Source organism: Macaca fascicularis, chromosome 16 (genome assembly GCF_037993035.2).
Source record: "Macaca fascicularis isolate 582-1 chromosome 16, T2T-MFA8v1.1".
Lineage (NCBI taxonomy): Eukaryota > Metazoa > Chordata > Mammalia > Primates > Cercopithecidae > Macaca > Macaca fascicularis.
This window is the reverse complement of record NC_088390.1, coordinates 69,928,250-69,944,222: the sequence shown is the minus strand read 5'-3', so window position 1 is coordinate 69,944,222 and position 15,973 is coordinate 69,928,250. Positions and strand designations below refer to the sequence as shown.

General features: G+C 48.9%; 1 protein-coding gene across 14 annotated transcripts in view; it reads right to left on the bottom strand.

The window, feature by feature from the left end:
• Window positions 1-1,978: 1,978 nt before the first annotated feature.
• The window catches only part of TANC2 (tetratricopeptide repeat, ankyrin repeat and coiled-coil containing 2), a 440,902-nt gene continuing 426,907 nt past the window's right edge, over window positions 1,979-15,973 (bottom strand). For 12 of the 14 annotated variants that reach the window (XM_015438693.3, XM_015438694.3, XM_015438695.3 and 9 more), the window contains 3 exons: window positions 14,064-14,210; window positions 11,214-11,314; window positions 1,979-9,629 (listed from right to left, as the gene is read on the bottom strand). In XM_015438693.3, coding sequence (XP_015294179.2) covers window positions 7,664-9,629; window positions 11,214-11,314; window positions 14,064-14,210 — 2,214 coding nt within the window. In that variant the 3' untranslated portion in view covers window positions 1,979-7,663. The remainder of the gene's footprint in view (window positions 9,630-11,213; window positions 11,315-14,063; window positions 14,211-15,973) is intronic. The other 2 variants (XM_074020069.1, XM_074020070.1) reach the window with 1 other exon arrangement.

Here is a 15,973-nt window from a genome sequence, read left to right as displayed (position 1 = left end):
TGTAATCCCAGCACTTTGGGAGGCTGAGGTGGGTGGATCACTTGAGATCAGGAGTTTGAGACCAGCCTTGGCAACGTGGCGAAACCCCATCTCTACTAAAAATACAAAAATTAGGCCGGGCGCAGTGGCTCACGCCTGTAATCCCTGCACTTTGGGAGGCCGAGGTGGGCAGATCACGAGGTCAGGAGATTGAGACCATCCTGGCTAACATGGTGAAACCCCGTCTCTACTAAAAATACAAAAAACTAGCCGGGTGAAGTGGCGGGCGCCTGTAGTCCCAGCTACTGGGGAGGGTGAGGCAGGAGAATGGTGTGAACCCGGGAGGTGGAGCTTGCAGTGAGCTGAGATCGCGCCACTGCACTCCAGCCCGGGAGACAGAGCGAGACTCCGTCTCAAAAAAAAAAAAAAAACAAAAAACACACAACAAAAATTAGCTGGGCATGGTGGCGGGTGCCTGTAATTCCAGCTACTAGGGAGGCTGAGGCAGGAAAATCGTTTGAACCTGGGAGGTGGAGGTTGCAGTGAGCCGAGATCACGCCATTGCACTCCAGCCTGGGTGACAGAGTGAGACTCTGTCTCAAAAAAAAAAAAAAAGGAAAAAAAAATATAAAATATAAATTAAAAATCTGGGGTTTTGCCAATGACTTATCTTTTATTTATTTTTATTTTTCTTTTCTGAGATGGAGTCTTGCTCTGTCACCCAGGCTGGAGTGCAGTGGCGCGATCTCGGCTCACTGCAAGCTCCGCCTCCCGGGTTCACGCCATTCTCCCGCCTCAGCCTCCCGAGCAGCTGGGACTACAGGCGCCCGCCACCATGCCCGGCTAATTTTTTGTATTTTGTTTAGTAGAGACGGGATTTCACTGTGTTAGCCAGGATGGTCTCGATCTCCTAACCTGGTGATCCGCTTGCCTCGGCCTCCTGAAGTGCTAGGATTACCGGTGTGAGCCACCGTGCCTGGCCCTGATTTATCCATTTTTTAATGAAATAATGGGAGCAGCCCAGGAATGGTTTTGAGATTGAGCAGGTGGTTGCTGCCAGAGTCCCCTCTTCTCTTTGAAGGCAATTGTGGCGTCCAGGCTGGGCTGTGTGGCCTGGAGTTTGTCTGCTTCCCCAGGCTTTGGGAAATGCAGGTACGCACAGCAGGAATGTTTGTTTAGCACAAATCTGATGTCTAGAGGAAGTGGTCTCCCTCCCCGCTTGTCCCTGAAGTAAACACAGAGGTCGCAGTTAAACAGGAAAGGCTGCAGGCTCAGTGCTGCTCCCCGTGACCCCTGCTCCCTTTTAGAAAGTATTGAGTCTCCAGCCAGTTGCAGGAAACCTGCTACTTTTCCATTCACAATGCAGCTGCCTAGCTCTCTATGGTGAGGACTGGAGTTTGACCAGATTTCTGATGAAAAGACAAAGCCCCTGGAAGCAGTGGGCCTCCAGTTGTGACGAAGCCCTTGGGTATTCAGTGGGAACTGTGCCCTCCGCTCGCTACCCTCTCAGCATGCAGCCTCTAAATGCAGCCACTCAAGCTGGCAGCCCGCCTCAGCCTTGGCTTTGGTAGGGTGGCTGGGTTGGGTGCAGCTTCAGCTACAAAATGAAATGAGAGCTCAGTGCTCCCTTGGTATAGCTGGAGAAAAACCTCTTCCAATGAAGAAAAAGCTTCCCTTTCTTGACAAATGTCACAAGCTGACAGCTCCTTAGAATGGCGTCTCTTGTTATCCACAGCTCTCTCCAGGGCCTATCACAGTGTCCAACTCTGAGGACAGGAGGTGCTCAATAACGTGACCAAGCGAATAAATGCACAAAGGGGTGGCTCTGAATGTCCCACAAGAGACCAAGCAAATCATCGGGAATTCGGCCTTAGCCCTAACCTGCCCAGTGCCTCCTGGGGGAGGGCGCCCCCATCACTGCATCCTCAGGAGGGTAAGCTTCAAAGCCAGCTCCCTGAAGAGGCTGTAACGGAAGGAGAAAAGCATCACAACACCGTGGTTTTCCAAGTGTTAGCCATTTATAAATAAGTACATTTGCTTTCATACATACAGTTCATTGTACAGATGACAATCTGTATACATGGGGCAGGAAAATGCATTCATTTGAACTTTTCACATCTATCTCACACAGCTCACATGTACAGACAATAAAACTGCTCAAGCAAGTACAGCAAAGGAAAATGTCTTTCCTTATACACAGGGGTCGATGCCTCTGCAGGGTGTGGGGCATCCCCACTGCACGGCTTCACAACTGTGTGGTGTTCACTGTATCGGGAGAGAACAAACATGCATTGGGTAATATACTGTACAGAGAAAGTCCTTTACATCGGAGTCATAGAAAACCTAAGGGAAAACTAAGTGCATTAAAGCTTTTTCCAGCAAGTGTCTTGAAAGGACAGCAAAGAGGAGGAAGAATCAAAATCATATTAGTACAAATCACTCTTTAATTGTAGACTGTACATGTCTGTACTAATTAAAATCATCTTGGATTTGGAGGAGACAGAACAGAGACAAAGATGCTGTGCTAGATGGAAAGGAGGCCACGCCTGAAAATGGCACCTGCCCTGAGCCTGATGAGGAACTGGCCTCACTCAGCAGGAATCAGCCAAAGGAAACAAAAAACAAAACAAAACCAGCACAGGAAGTGTAACTTTACAGGATTTCCAACATCACCTGGGAATGAAGTGGAGATCTGGAGCCGGCATCTCTAACTTCCCCCCCTCCCCACCCCAAGTAAATTGGTATGCAGTAAGGCAGGTACATTCAAGTACTGAATTTTCCAGAATTAACTCTTGTCTGGCTCTGGGGACCAAAGGGATTGAGTTGAGCCCCCTCTAACCAGACTTTCTGGTTAGCGATTAGCAAAAGAAAAATTCAGCCAGCAAGTGCTACAAAAACAAAGCAGCTAGGGCACTTCCGTTCCACAGAGTAGGTCTATCTGGAAAAATGAGCGCAGCGCTGGCCTGATCTCTATGCATCCAGCGGCAGCCTGGCAAGTCAGCTCAGCGTCGGTATCAGAGTCAGCAGGAGGCAATGAGATGACAGGGGTGAGGAAACATGAAAGTAACACTTGATTTTTGGTGTCCAATTATGCGTTCATTTGGTACTGACTTTCAAAGCTCTGACTGTGGCCACCATGTGGCCACAAGCATCTCAGGGTGGCTCAGCTGCTGTGAGGCTTTGGACACCGAAATGAAGGTTACCAACACTTCAGCCCTTGAGTGGTCTGTATGACAAAAGGAGTTGATGAAAACCCAGTGATTATTCAAGTAGCTCTGCACAGTGGCTCCACCAGCCCCATTGTGCTTGTGTCCAGGCCCCCAGCCAGCCACCTTTTCTTGGGAGCAGCCAGAGCTGAGTTCAAGGCATTGCATGGTGAAGGGTTCCATGACACGTCTTTGTAGGTAGCTCTTACCCCTAAGCCCTTTGTTCATTGTTGTTAGTCATGGTAGATGGTTGGTCTGGAATTCCTAGAGGAAGAGGAGAAAGAGCTGCACCTCCCAGTGAGCAAGCAGCAGGACCGCGCAGCCCTCGGTGTGCAGGCAGCAGCCAGCTGCCTTTGCAGGTCGGTTTCTGGAGAAATGGGCAGCCCAGGAACAGACAGGCAGGATGGGCGAGGCTGCTGGGCACTGGGAGCATCAAGAGGAGGCTGGGCACAGGGGCAGGCACCTCTTGCCCCCTGGGATAGCCTGTTCCATTTTGTGGCAAAGATTCAGTGAGCACTGGTTTTGTCCAAGGCATTTCTGCAGTAGAAAAATAACTCTCTCTGAATCAAACCACCCAACTGTGACGCTTCTGGAGTTATAAAAGCTGGAGGCTGAGAGGAACTGAGAGGAGGGAGGCTCATGGGGAAGAAGGGGCTTCTCCATGTACCTGTCCCTCTACCAGAGCAAGGGAGCTCTGGGCAACCTTTTCCCAGCCTCTGCCTGGCTGAAGTCCAAAGTATGTAGTGTTCAAAGAGTTCGTCTTGCACAACTGGCACAGATGCACGAAGACCCCTTCCAGGCCTCTGTTCCCTTCTCCTGAACCTCTGAGCCTGACTGCCTGTTGCCCTGGAAGCAGCTCCTCTCCCCCGAGGGGATACCGCGGTTCTTTGCTACACAACAAGCACAGTGCAGAGCCACAGTGACACCTAGTGGTAAACTATGGTGAAGCACAAGTGACGTCCACATAGCCCACTGTACATGACTAAAATCTAAGGAAAAATACTTATGGATATTAAATTAGATACTGATTTTTCATTTTTCTATTGGGTACATCTCTGGAATATAAAAATACCAATATTTAGAGAGGGGTTCATAAACTACTATACAATATAAGGACTGAGAATACCTTTCTCTAAGCTGTTCTGTTTACAATAATTTAGGAAAAGTGTTTAATAATCCAGGCTTAACTACATGAGCAAACTTGTATATCTGGACAACGACCTGGGGTACTGTACATGATTCTAATTAATGGAATTTTCCTGAGCCATCGAGTTTGTTATACACATCTAAAAAGAGGGGCACATGGGGGAAGAGCGAGAAGGGTTTGTGCTCTATTAACTTGGGACTTTAATAGTGCACGTCTGCAACCCGGACAAGATACAACAGCAGATACAAAATGGTCTCCATTTTGTCATGCCAAATTCTCATGTTACACAGGTTTTCCCTTTACTTTGTAAATAAACATTAATTGTTAATTGTTAATTGTGTGCCTTACTGATCCAGTAGATAAAAGTAACCGTGTCTCAGGAGTCCCTAAGAACATTGCTGGAAAAGCACTTTAAAATCACTGCAAATATTTTTCATATTAAAAAATTCTTAATCTTTTTGATGCTTATATACAACAGTTATTTCTTGTGCTGTAAATGTTGTAATCCACTGCTTTATGTCTTTCCTTTCCTTATTTTTTTCTTGAAAAATACACTAAAAGACAAGAGCAGTTCTGCTATTTTCTAATGAAGACATTACTCACACTTAAATACCCAGTACTTCAGTTACAAATTCAAACAGTAAAGTGCACCCATTTATAGACACGATGTGATAGAAACCCATTAGTGCAAGAATCCTGGGCCAATGGAACATACATCTTGGTGAGAAACCTGTTAAGCTGAAGTTTGTCACCTCTGTCCTCCATTTCAGGGTGGTATGAATTGAGTAAAACATTTCCTCCCACCTGAAGCCAGACACAGACTCAGCGAGTGTTTGCTGCTGGGGAAGGGGCAGCTCTGAAATACAGTACTCAGATCGTTCCATGGCAGTGAAGTAGCAAACAGGGCACAGGGCACAGGCAGTCTGCTTGTAAGGAAAAACGTCTCCTGCCCCCACAAGCTCTGGTTGGCATATTCTAGTCAACAACTGGCATGCAGCGGTGACATCTACTCCCTCTTATCATGGCCAAACAGTCAACATTTTGACTGTTGACATTTTAGGTGTTTTGCTGAATAGGGTATAGGCCCTACATCTCCTTTCTGTCCTGGAAAACTGAGAGACCTGGGGAGAAGTGGCATCAGTGGCATATTTGTAAAGCTACAGGACCTGCTCACTCTCTTGGACAGGTGAGTGTGGGTGGATATGTGGCGTTTGAAATGAGCAGAAGCACTTTTCTAACAGACACTGAGAAATTCTTCCGAATGCAGTGGCTCCTCAGCGAGAGGCGGTTGTAAGGAATAAGATGCAAAGAGGCCAGCAGTGCCGAGACCTGGCCAAAAAGTGATCTGAGAGGCCACTGGGCTGCTGGCTAGAGGCTGCCGCTAGAGCTACACGCTTCATCTTCCTGATGTGAGAGAGAGGGCTATAGAGATGGAGAGAGGATGCTGATGCCCACCCTGGTCTAGCTGAGAAGGTAGTCCTTAGGTGTCAGGGAGGGTGGAAAGAGGCCAGGGCTTGAGTTAGTCCCACTAATTGCTTCCAGCACAAAGAGACAAGTCCTGGCCTGTTTTAGGTTTGGGGCTGGAGAGGTCCATCTATTTGGCAGAATCTAAATTAGTAAAGAAATGCTTCTGATCTCAGGTTCATGTTCCCTGTGTCTTAATGATCCCTTCAGAGGGCACTTATTATGACACATGGGTCTGGTCACAGCCAGATTTTTATTCAGGAAACTGCCCTTCCTGCAGCCCTTCCCTAACAGAGCAGAATGGTTCCTAGCAACAGAGAACGAATGCTCCTTTGTTTTGTTTCAGTTGCTTAGTTTGTTGGGTTGAATTGTTTAGTTGTAAGAGCTGATGTACAGCTAGTGCCAGGCCTGTGCCAAGGCTTTGCTTCCAATATTCTTGCTATCCACTCAATAGTGGCCTCACTCACTCAAAGGTCAGCCTACCAAATGACCACGAGACCTAGAAGATGTGCACAGTGACCAGATCAGAAGCTTGCTGTCTATCTCATGCCCCCACCCAGGGCTACAAAACAGGGCTAAAAGGGATCGTTCTTCACCCTGAAACACTTTTTGCTGTGTCTGACTTTAAAATATCACACTCCCACAAATACTTCTAGAAAAAGAAAAGAAACAGTTCCTGTAATAATAATCGAACTATAGATCTCAAAATGAAAGTTGACAACAACGGGCGTGACCCTGGGTGGAAATATTGGGACTCAGTCTTATGGTCCCAAGAGATTCCAATCTGTTTCTAGAAGAACCGATTTCTGTATGACACCATCTGGGTTTACAGAAGGAGGGCCACTAGAACAAAATCTGGCCGTAGGTGAAGACCCAACTAACGGGATTGTCACACCAGCCAGCCTTCGGGAAGAGTTTCCTTTTCGTGGAGTATGACATTCAGTGATGTATCAGGATCTAAAAGGTAGATGACTCCAGAACAGACTTCCTATCACCTTTCACTGAGAATTTAGAACAATCTTTTTTTGTTTTTCTATGTAGTCATTCCTTCCCCTACCCTGGAAAAGCAGCAGCTTTTAGTGGTTGTTGGCTAAAAACCTAGAGAGTAACTCTCAGTGAATTCTCTTAATAGCCACAATTCTCATCTAATTTCCTTGGCTGACTGCAATATTTAAAGGGCTGTTTTTTACATGTTCCTATGATGCCTCTCGGAAAATCAATGTAGTGACATTTTACATAATTATATTGGGGTTTTCTTCCAATTTAGCATTTATTCCTTCTCTCTCTTTGATCCTTTTACCTCCCTAGGAAGACCAGCAATAATCCTAATGCACACTGTAGACCTGGCGGCTGCAGGGCGCTGGCGGCCTGGGGAGGGGCCACAGCATGAGAGTGCGCTGCGGCTGGCTGTGTGGGTGACACTGGCTAAGAATGCAAAGGCAAAGGGGCATCACACTCTTTCTAAAGTTTCTAGAAGAAAACGAACAAGAACACCTTATTTTTTAAAAAAGGAAAAAGACAATTACACAACAAGAACATCAGTGAAAGCGATTGTCTCCTGGAAAAAGCTGACCAGTGTGTGTGATCTCCCTGGGTTAAAGCACACGGCACGAAAATCTCCTCGTTGGCATCTGGAGAGAGGGAGAGAGCATGTGGCTGGGCACAGACAAGAGAAACTGAAGTCCTGGCTCCCGGGAGGCCGCTTCCCAGTCGGCTGCATGCAAAGGATTTCAGCATGTGGGCTGCCACCTCTGAACACCACACAGAAACTACATGAGAATTAAGCCAGGGAGCTACCTCAAATGTGGAAACCAAGCCTGAAAATGTGCAGTGAAAACATATGGGTCTCACTCCAACAAAACGTCTTTTAAACATTAGACTCCACAAATGGTCTCTTTGGTTTGATAGGGGATGTCTGCCCTTGCCGAGAGTCTCGGGACAGCTGCCTGTACAGGTTGTCCTGGTATGCCTGAGCCACAGGTAGAGTCCGAGCTACCTTCACATCGGGATAGGAGGAGGCCTGGCTGACTCGCTCCAAGAGGTCTCCACGAGACCCATTAGCCAGCAACCCATGGGGGCTGTAATAATCGTCCTCCAGCAAATGGCCATTCTGTGCATTGTTGGTTTTGTTATAAAAGGCAATGTTGCTGATGGATGACGGTGGACTGAAGGACTCGGGCTGAGGCAGGTTGCCTGGAGACGTGGGACTGAGGACGGTGTCCACGGATGACACAGCCCAGGTCCGATTCTGCTGGTGGAGGTGGGGGTACTGCTGAGTCCGTGCTGTTTTGTCTATGATCCCCATGAACGGTGTGGTCCTGGATCGGGTGGGCTCACTGGGGTAACCTCCTTGAGTTGGAGACACTGGCGACAGCTCATCACATGACCTCTCGTATGCGGGTTTCAGTGGGATCTCCATTTGCTGGATGGAAGAAGATGGCCGGAAGGTCGGAGTTAGGTTGGAGGTGGAGGAGATACTATTGCTAGATGGAGAGAAGCGAAGGCCTACACTTTGGGAATGCAGCAACGGCCTGGGAGTTGGCGGGTGGGGTTTGATTTCGTTAGGATTGACGCTAATAGGTCTTCTGATTAAATGTGACACATCAGGGGAACCTAGTTGGCTGGAGGAGCGCTCCAGATCTAGTTTTGAGTGACAGACTGGGTAATAGGATGCTGACTGGCTGCGTCCGATCTGCGGCGTCTGGCTGTATCTCGTGCCACCCCGGTATGCTGAGGAAGGCCGCTGTGGAAGGTCCTCTTTGGTCAACCCTCCATGCTGACAGATGGCGCCTGCACTCAGGCTGGCTTGGACGTGCTGCACCGGCCTCCCATCCCCTACGATCCCCCCAATTGACCCTTGATAAACCAACCGGCTCTGGCTGACTCCTATGTCTCCTTGTGAAGACTGGTATTTACTGGCCATTGAATGGGCTACTTGGCCATAGGCTCCTGTGGGGATGACGGTGCTTGAATGGACGGCTGGGCTGGGCTGGTTACTTCTCACAATCTGGGCCTTGGCAGGCTGTAGCCTGAGCCCTTGCTGGGGAACTGCCACAGGGAGCTGAGGCATCTGGTAGGGCCGCTGGGCCATTTTGGATAATGGAGATTTGGGTCTGCCAGGAAGCTGACTGATGTTTGTTTCCTGCTGATAGCGCACCGGTGAACCAGACTGGGATCTATAGACACTCATACTTTCAGCTGGAGGGCTGGCCCGATACTGAGGGCCTCTCCGGAGAGGGGAAGGGGGAGGGCTTGGGTATTCTTTGCCCTGTCCTCCCACAGGAGGGGGGCTGAAACGGTAAGATCCTCCCTGATGAGCTGGGGAAGTGTGTGGTGGGCTAGGCCTGTAATGTGAGTTCTGATGAGTTGGAGAAAGGGCAGGTGAGGTGGACTGATAGGTCTGTCTAGTGGGAGAGCCTACAGAACTACTGGACCGGAAGTCAAAAACCTGATGAGAGCCAAGAGGTGAGCTGGAGATGTAGGCTGAGTCCCGAGGCGGGGGAGAGGAGGGTGGGCTCTGGATGACTGGGAGCCCCTGGCTGGGCCGGGCCTCTGTCTGGAGGCCAATGGAAACATTTTCAACATCCTGTTCCAGGTACTCCTCCTCGAATATATCCTGTACAGAGTATATGTCTTCATGCTGTGGTTCAGGTTCTGCTTCTTCCGGCAACTGTTGCTGAGGCTGCGGTGGTGGCGGCGGCGGCGGTGGCTGCTGCGGCTGCTGCATCTGTCTACACTCTTCTTCCACTCGCAGCAGAAGCCTCTGGATCTCACGGTTGTTGGGACACAGCTTGATGGCCTCGTTCAGGTCCTCTAAGGCTGCTGCGAACTGTCTGCTTGACAAAATGTGAACACAGGAGCTGGAGTTATTCTGAATCCAGAGAAAGCACCAAGAGCTGAGAACATGGTCACTATCTCAGAGAGCTGTGGTGGCGTCTGTGGGAGTCTGGGGTGTTTCGGTTTAGTTGGATTTATAGGGAAGGAAACAGGTAGACTCATTCTGGAAGAGTCCGAATGATTCCCTAACCCATTCAGCCTCCATCTTCCTTCTGGCCTCTCTGGGAATAGTAGAGAAATGCCCCATTGTGTCAGTCCAGCCAGGCCCTTCAGGAAGTTGTTTTGGTGCCCAAACACACACCAGGCAGTATGGAAGTTGGGTGGGGTTGTCATTTACAGGGTCACTGTCAAGTAGCTTAGGAACAAAAATAACTACATATTTAAAAATCTTGCTGATCCAGCAGAAATTTTTCTTTATGTTCTCAATATTTTAGCTCCAAATTTCAGGCCTGTTCTACTCTAGGCAAGAACCCTGTCCTTTGCCCTTTCTAACCCTCCTCTCTCAGAACTGCTGTGTCTCCATCTGCTCTATCGAAGTGGGGCAGGCACTAGGCTTGCTGACTAGGCCACTCAGGGCTGGAGCTGAGCTGACTCCAAGGAGACTCTAGTTTACAAATGAAGAAATGAACTGTCAGAGACATTCCCGTCTTCTCTACTAATATCACCTGGGAGGGGCAACTGGCCTGGTGAAAAAGGAACGATCCAGAGGGAAGGAGAATTTGAGTCAGGTTTCTGTAAGGACTTTGTTACCCCAGCTAGATAAGAGTGCGATCACTGCCACCACCATCACTAGCCTCAACCTGAGTGTGATTTTCAGGACCATATGCCCCTGGTCATAGCAGTGAACCTGAAGCAGTTCTTTCCCATGCAGCTGGGGAGAAGGAGGGCAGAAGGCATAAGAGACAGTGACCAGTTACACAAAGATCACTGATGGCAGGTTCTAGGTTCTTCTGGGAGCTTTTCTGCCCACTGGCCAAACTACAGCAGGTGGGCACGAGGAATGTGGAATGGTGTTCTCTTGGGTCCTCTCCATCCTGACAGCAAGGACCTCATGACTCCGTGTGTGTGTGGTGGGTGATGGTTTAGGTGGAAGGGGGTCTGATGCCACCAGACTTGAGGACAGCCCCAGAAGGAAGACTGACTAATCTGGGATTCCCCAAACGCCTATGGGAGAAGGAAGAGGAACCTGTGATGTTAAGTGAACCATCCTACTTTCCCTTCTAAAAGGGGTGGTCGGACGCTCTGCTTAAGTGGCTTCTTTAAGTCGCCGTTGTCTCTTTATGCTGCTTTGGGGGTTGGAAAGCGCCTGAGATACGGCAGAGGCTTCTGGGAAGAAGCTGCCATTCTCCAGTGAAAAAGTGTTTCTCCCGAAGTGAAACATTCGTGGTCTCCACAGCCCAGCAGATTTGCTGATCTCGAGCTGAGGGCTGTGCTATCAGAGCCATCCCCAAAGCTTGGCCCTGACGGTTCTCAAGGACAGAGATGTATTTGGGTACATATGCCCCAGGGTGGCCGACGCTGCCTTGGCCAAATTTTCAGAAAAGAGACCTCTTGCTTTCACCCTCTCTCTCTCTCCTCACCTGCTGCTGCGTTTGGCCCTTGCTCTCGCATAGTAAGCTTCATAAGATTTCGGTTTCAGCTCCAGGGCCTTAGTAGCAAATTCCTCCGCCATTCCAAAATCCTGTCATTACAATAGGTGTGCAAATGAGTCATTGATGAGATATAAAAAATAGACAACTTGGGAATAAAACAAATTATTTGTACATTTTTTGACATTCATGGATGGAAAGCCTGGGACGCTAGATGTGCCTGACATGACTCTAGCCATGGGGCCTGTGGACTGAAAGTTCCTTCTGCCTTTGTCCTGCGTAGCCTTGCGACTGCTCACTGGACTTTATCTGCCCAGAATATTAAAATAGTTTTAATTTTCCCTTTTTGCCTTTCTAATACAGTTCTCAGCCCGGAAGTCAAACACCAACCCTTTCCAGCGAAGCTCCTGAAGTTATCCACGCGTGTAGGAGGCAAACGCACATGTCCACAACTCGCGTGGACCCTGGTCTGAGCCCCACACCCTCCTGCTACATGCACTACCCTTTGGCTTTCTAAGGGACAGGTGAGAAGGTGTCCTGTAAAGTCCAGGAAGATGACATCTGTACAGGAAACTGCACTGACTACGGAGACTAGAGGGAGAGGGGCTGTCAGACAGACTTGGGTTCAATTCTCTGACCAGCTTCATACCCCCGAGTGTATGATGTATTTTCTCATCCATACCTACTCCAGAGGTAGGATCGAGTGTGATACAATATTTAAAAGCCCTGCACAGTTCCTGGCACACAGTAGATGCTCATTAATTATCGTTTTCTTTCTATTTCACAGAGGCTTCTCTGGTCTGTTCCTTTTCTTCACTGGTTCCTTACTTAGAAACACTTAAAATGAAAAACAAAACAAAACAAGAGAAGAGAAGACCCCGGCTATGACTGAGGTCTGTGCTGTCCCTGTGAGGAACATGCTCGCAGGGCTGTGAACACAGACCGTGGGGTGGGGTGGGGAACAGCGCCACCTAGGCAGTCTGTGGTTTTCAGTATTCCCTTAAATACTAAGCTAAAAGGGAAGGTTCCCCCTTCTTTTAGTGTCAAAGCCACAGTATAGCACGGTAGCCTCTGGTTATAGTCATGAGTCCTAAGGCAGAAAACAAGGCCTTGGGCAGAACAAAGGCCCTGGGGCATAGGTAAAAACATTTTTAAAAAGTTGATGGGCAATCCTCTACCTAAGAAGACAGACGTCTGGTGCTTGGCACAGTACTGGCCCAGGAGGTGGTTAACAACTGCTTCTGAACAAATGTGGACTAGAAGGAATTTCACCTTTTATGGGTCACCTATCCCTGCTCTGCTTCCAGCCTTATCCTTTTATTTGTTCTTTTGGGACCATCATTATTCCTGAAAGGACGAGGGCATTTTTAATCAGTGGGTTGGCAGCAACTTCGGAGCTTTGCCTCACCCTCCTCGGCTGGTGCCAGGGGAGGCCTTGGTGCTGTTCCTTTCATTTCACAGGAGACCTCGTGGCCATGAAAACCTCACTGTCTCCCGAGACCACCACCCTCTCCCTTCCCGGCGTCGGGGGGCCTCTGCCACGTCCCCACTTCCCTCAGCACCATGGGGCAACTCTGCCTCTGAGCGTCATGGCTGTGTTCTCTGAGACAGTCAGGTTTATCTCAGGCTCCTTCCAAGTGTCAGGGTTTAGGGTCTGAAATGGATGATCTAAAGGTTACACACACAAATCATCTTTCTGGAAGATCCCTGGCCATGAGGTTTAAATCCTGCTTCCGTCCAGCTGAGGTTTTAATTGATCGATGCGTCTGTATGGCTTGGATTGTGTTTATCTCCTGAAGAACTGTGAGACCTCAGGCTGGTGGATGTCAGAGACTCCTGATGCAATCTTAGCTATTTCCAAAACCTGAGAGAGGGTTCTTGGCTTGGAGTGTCTTCATGTTAAAGGGCAGTGGCTGAGGGAGCAGTGGCTGGGGGCATCTGAGGTGGGTCTGCAAGGTAGGCAGGAAGGACTGTGGCCTACCAGGGAGACAGTCAAGGTCCAGGGGGAGTTCTGAGATTCCCTCTAGGATGAGAAGGGACATGGCATGCTGGGATACAAAGATGAGGAAAGAGGCAAAAAGTTCAACAGCCTCAGAAGTTAAACCTTCAAGACCATGGTCCTGAGCCCTCCTCTCAGCCCTTCTTCAAATGACAAGGGACTATACCTGAGAGTAATGACTACAATTCATATCTAATTGCAACTGGAATTCTAGTGACCACTGCTCTCACATTTTCCCAAAGACCAGAACATTGACTGGGTGGTATGAGGGTGGGAAAAGATGGTATTCTCGTCACTTTCAGTGAAATTATGAACATTCAGAAAGCTGCAAAGTAGTCGCAGCATTAATTTCTTTACAGTTTGAGATACTTAGACTTAATTTCTTTTTTTTTTTTTTTTTCTTGAGACGGAGTCTCGCTCTGCCGCCCAGGCTGGAGTGCAGTGGCCGGATCTCAGCTCACTGCAAGCTCCGCCTCCCGGGTTTACGCCATTCTCCTGCCTCAGCCTCCCGAGTAGCTGGGACTACAGGCGCCCGCCACCGCGCCCGGCTAGTTTTTCGTATTTTTAGTAGAGACGGGGTTTCACCATGTTAGCCAGGATGGTCTCGATCTCCTGACCTTGTGATCCGCCCGTCTCGGCCTCCCAAAGTGCTGGGATTACAGGCTTGAGCCACCGCGCCCGGCCTTAATTTCTTTCAAATTGCAAATGTCAGTGCTCTGTGAAGGACAACCAAGTTCCAAATGGGGCAGAGGAGGATTTCAGGGGCCTGGTAAAAGCTAGTGAGTGACATGGGCTATCAGCTTCCAGGATTGCAGAAAGGAGTTGGGGTGACAGGGACTTACGTTCATTTTCCTGCGACACCGAGAGAGGTTGAGGAGGAGAGACACCTTTAGTTCCCGGAAAGTTTTCAAGTCCTCACCAAACCCTTCTCTAGGGAACTTCTTCAGGGCGTACTGGTAGCGCTGGGCAGCTTCCTTTACTTTACCTTTCTAATGGGAGCACAAGATGGCGAAACACATAGTTGGTCTGAGGAACAGCTGAGGAAGTGTGGTCCCCACTCCCTTCCTCTTCTCAGCAGCTGTTACTAAGGGCGAACCCTCCCAAACATCAGCCTAGAGAGGAGTTCTGGCCCTGATGGCGAGGGCAGAAGGGTCTAGTCTTTTCTATAGGAAACTCATCTGGCAGGAAAGGCAAGGTTGAGGGGATACCCAAGATACAAGCCAGGGAGACAAAGCCTTGGCAAATGGAAGGCCCTAGACCCTGGCTTCCCAACTGGATTCCAAAGAGGCTGACCATGCTCATTTCTTTTTTTTTTTGAGACGGAGTCTCACTCTGTAGCCCAGGCTGGAGTGCAGTGGCCGGATCTCAGCTCACTGCAAGCTCCGCCTCCCGGGTTCACGCCATTCTCCGGCCTCAGCCTCCCGAGTAGCTGGGACTACAGGCGCCCGCCACCTCGCCCGGCTAGTTTTTTGTATTTCTTTTTTTTTTTTTTGAGACGGAGTCTTGCTCTGTCGCCCAGACTGGAGTGCAGTGGCGCGATCTCGGCTCACTGCAAGCTCCGCCTCCCGGGTTCACGCCATTCTCCTGCCTCAGCCTCCCGAGTAGCTGGGACTACAGGCGCCCGCCACCACGCCCGGCTAATTTCTTTTTGTATTTTTAGTAGAGACGGGGTTTCACCGTGTTAGTCAGGATGGTCTCGATCTCCTGACCTCGTGATCCACCCGTCTCGGCCTCCCAAAGTGCTGGGATTACAGGCTTGAGCCACCGCGCCCGGCCCCATGCTCATTTCAAAGTTCCTTTTGCTTGAACTGATCTCTACAGAACACAAATGACTTCCTAGTCCCAAGCACTCCAAAGTTATTACTTCTTCCTTAATTTCTGGTTTGTCTGGAGAACTCTTTTTTTGGTCTGACGCTCCACCTGGTCAGCCCTCTAGAAGTCATTCTCTTGCTCACGAAGGATGTGGGAGCTAAAGCAGTCTAGCGGTTGTTTCCCTAATCTCATGGCATAAAATAATACCAATCAGTGTTCCCCATTTTCGGAAAAGGCATGGAGCAGGGTGGCAGTAGAGAAGTGAAGTTGAGAGTTTGTGATTCCATCGGATGTTGCAGGAGGGATTATCCAAGATGAAGTAAATCTATGACCAATTTAGAGATCTGGCCATAGTGACCTTACACTTTTCTTCCACTTTGTATCTGAAAATCTATAAGCTGAGCCCAGAAAGATGCAGGCAGCATCTCCCACCCCTTTAGCTGATCGTTATCCACTCTATTCCTTCTCTATACTTACAATTCCACAGGGATCCCAGTCTTTTACTTTTCCCTTAGCACCAGTCACAAAGGAGAGATTTGGAATCTTTCAAGGTAGAATTCTGAGGGGAACAATAATGGCACTGCATATTTTCATTAAGAGGACTCCTTGCCTCAGAATACCAGAAGTTATGCTATAACCAGGACATAACCTGAGAGCAATGCCATTGTGAAGTCCATAAATATGACATCTAGGGTAATGAGGACCTTCTTGGAAGTTGCGTAAAATCAAGGTTGGGCCAGGGCTTAAGCTTCCTGAAAGCCTGAGAGTCCTAGATTACCATGACTCACTCAAAGGGTACTTAGAAGATAGAATTCTGCTCCTAGGAACTTGTACACTCCTGACACAGGTGAGAATAATATGCTTCACAACTATTTTTCCTTAACTTTTAGTCCTGGGGAAGTGTCAGTGATGCCTGCTGCCAAAAACTGGGTTGGATTTG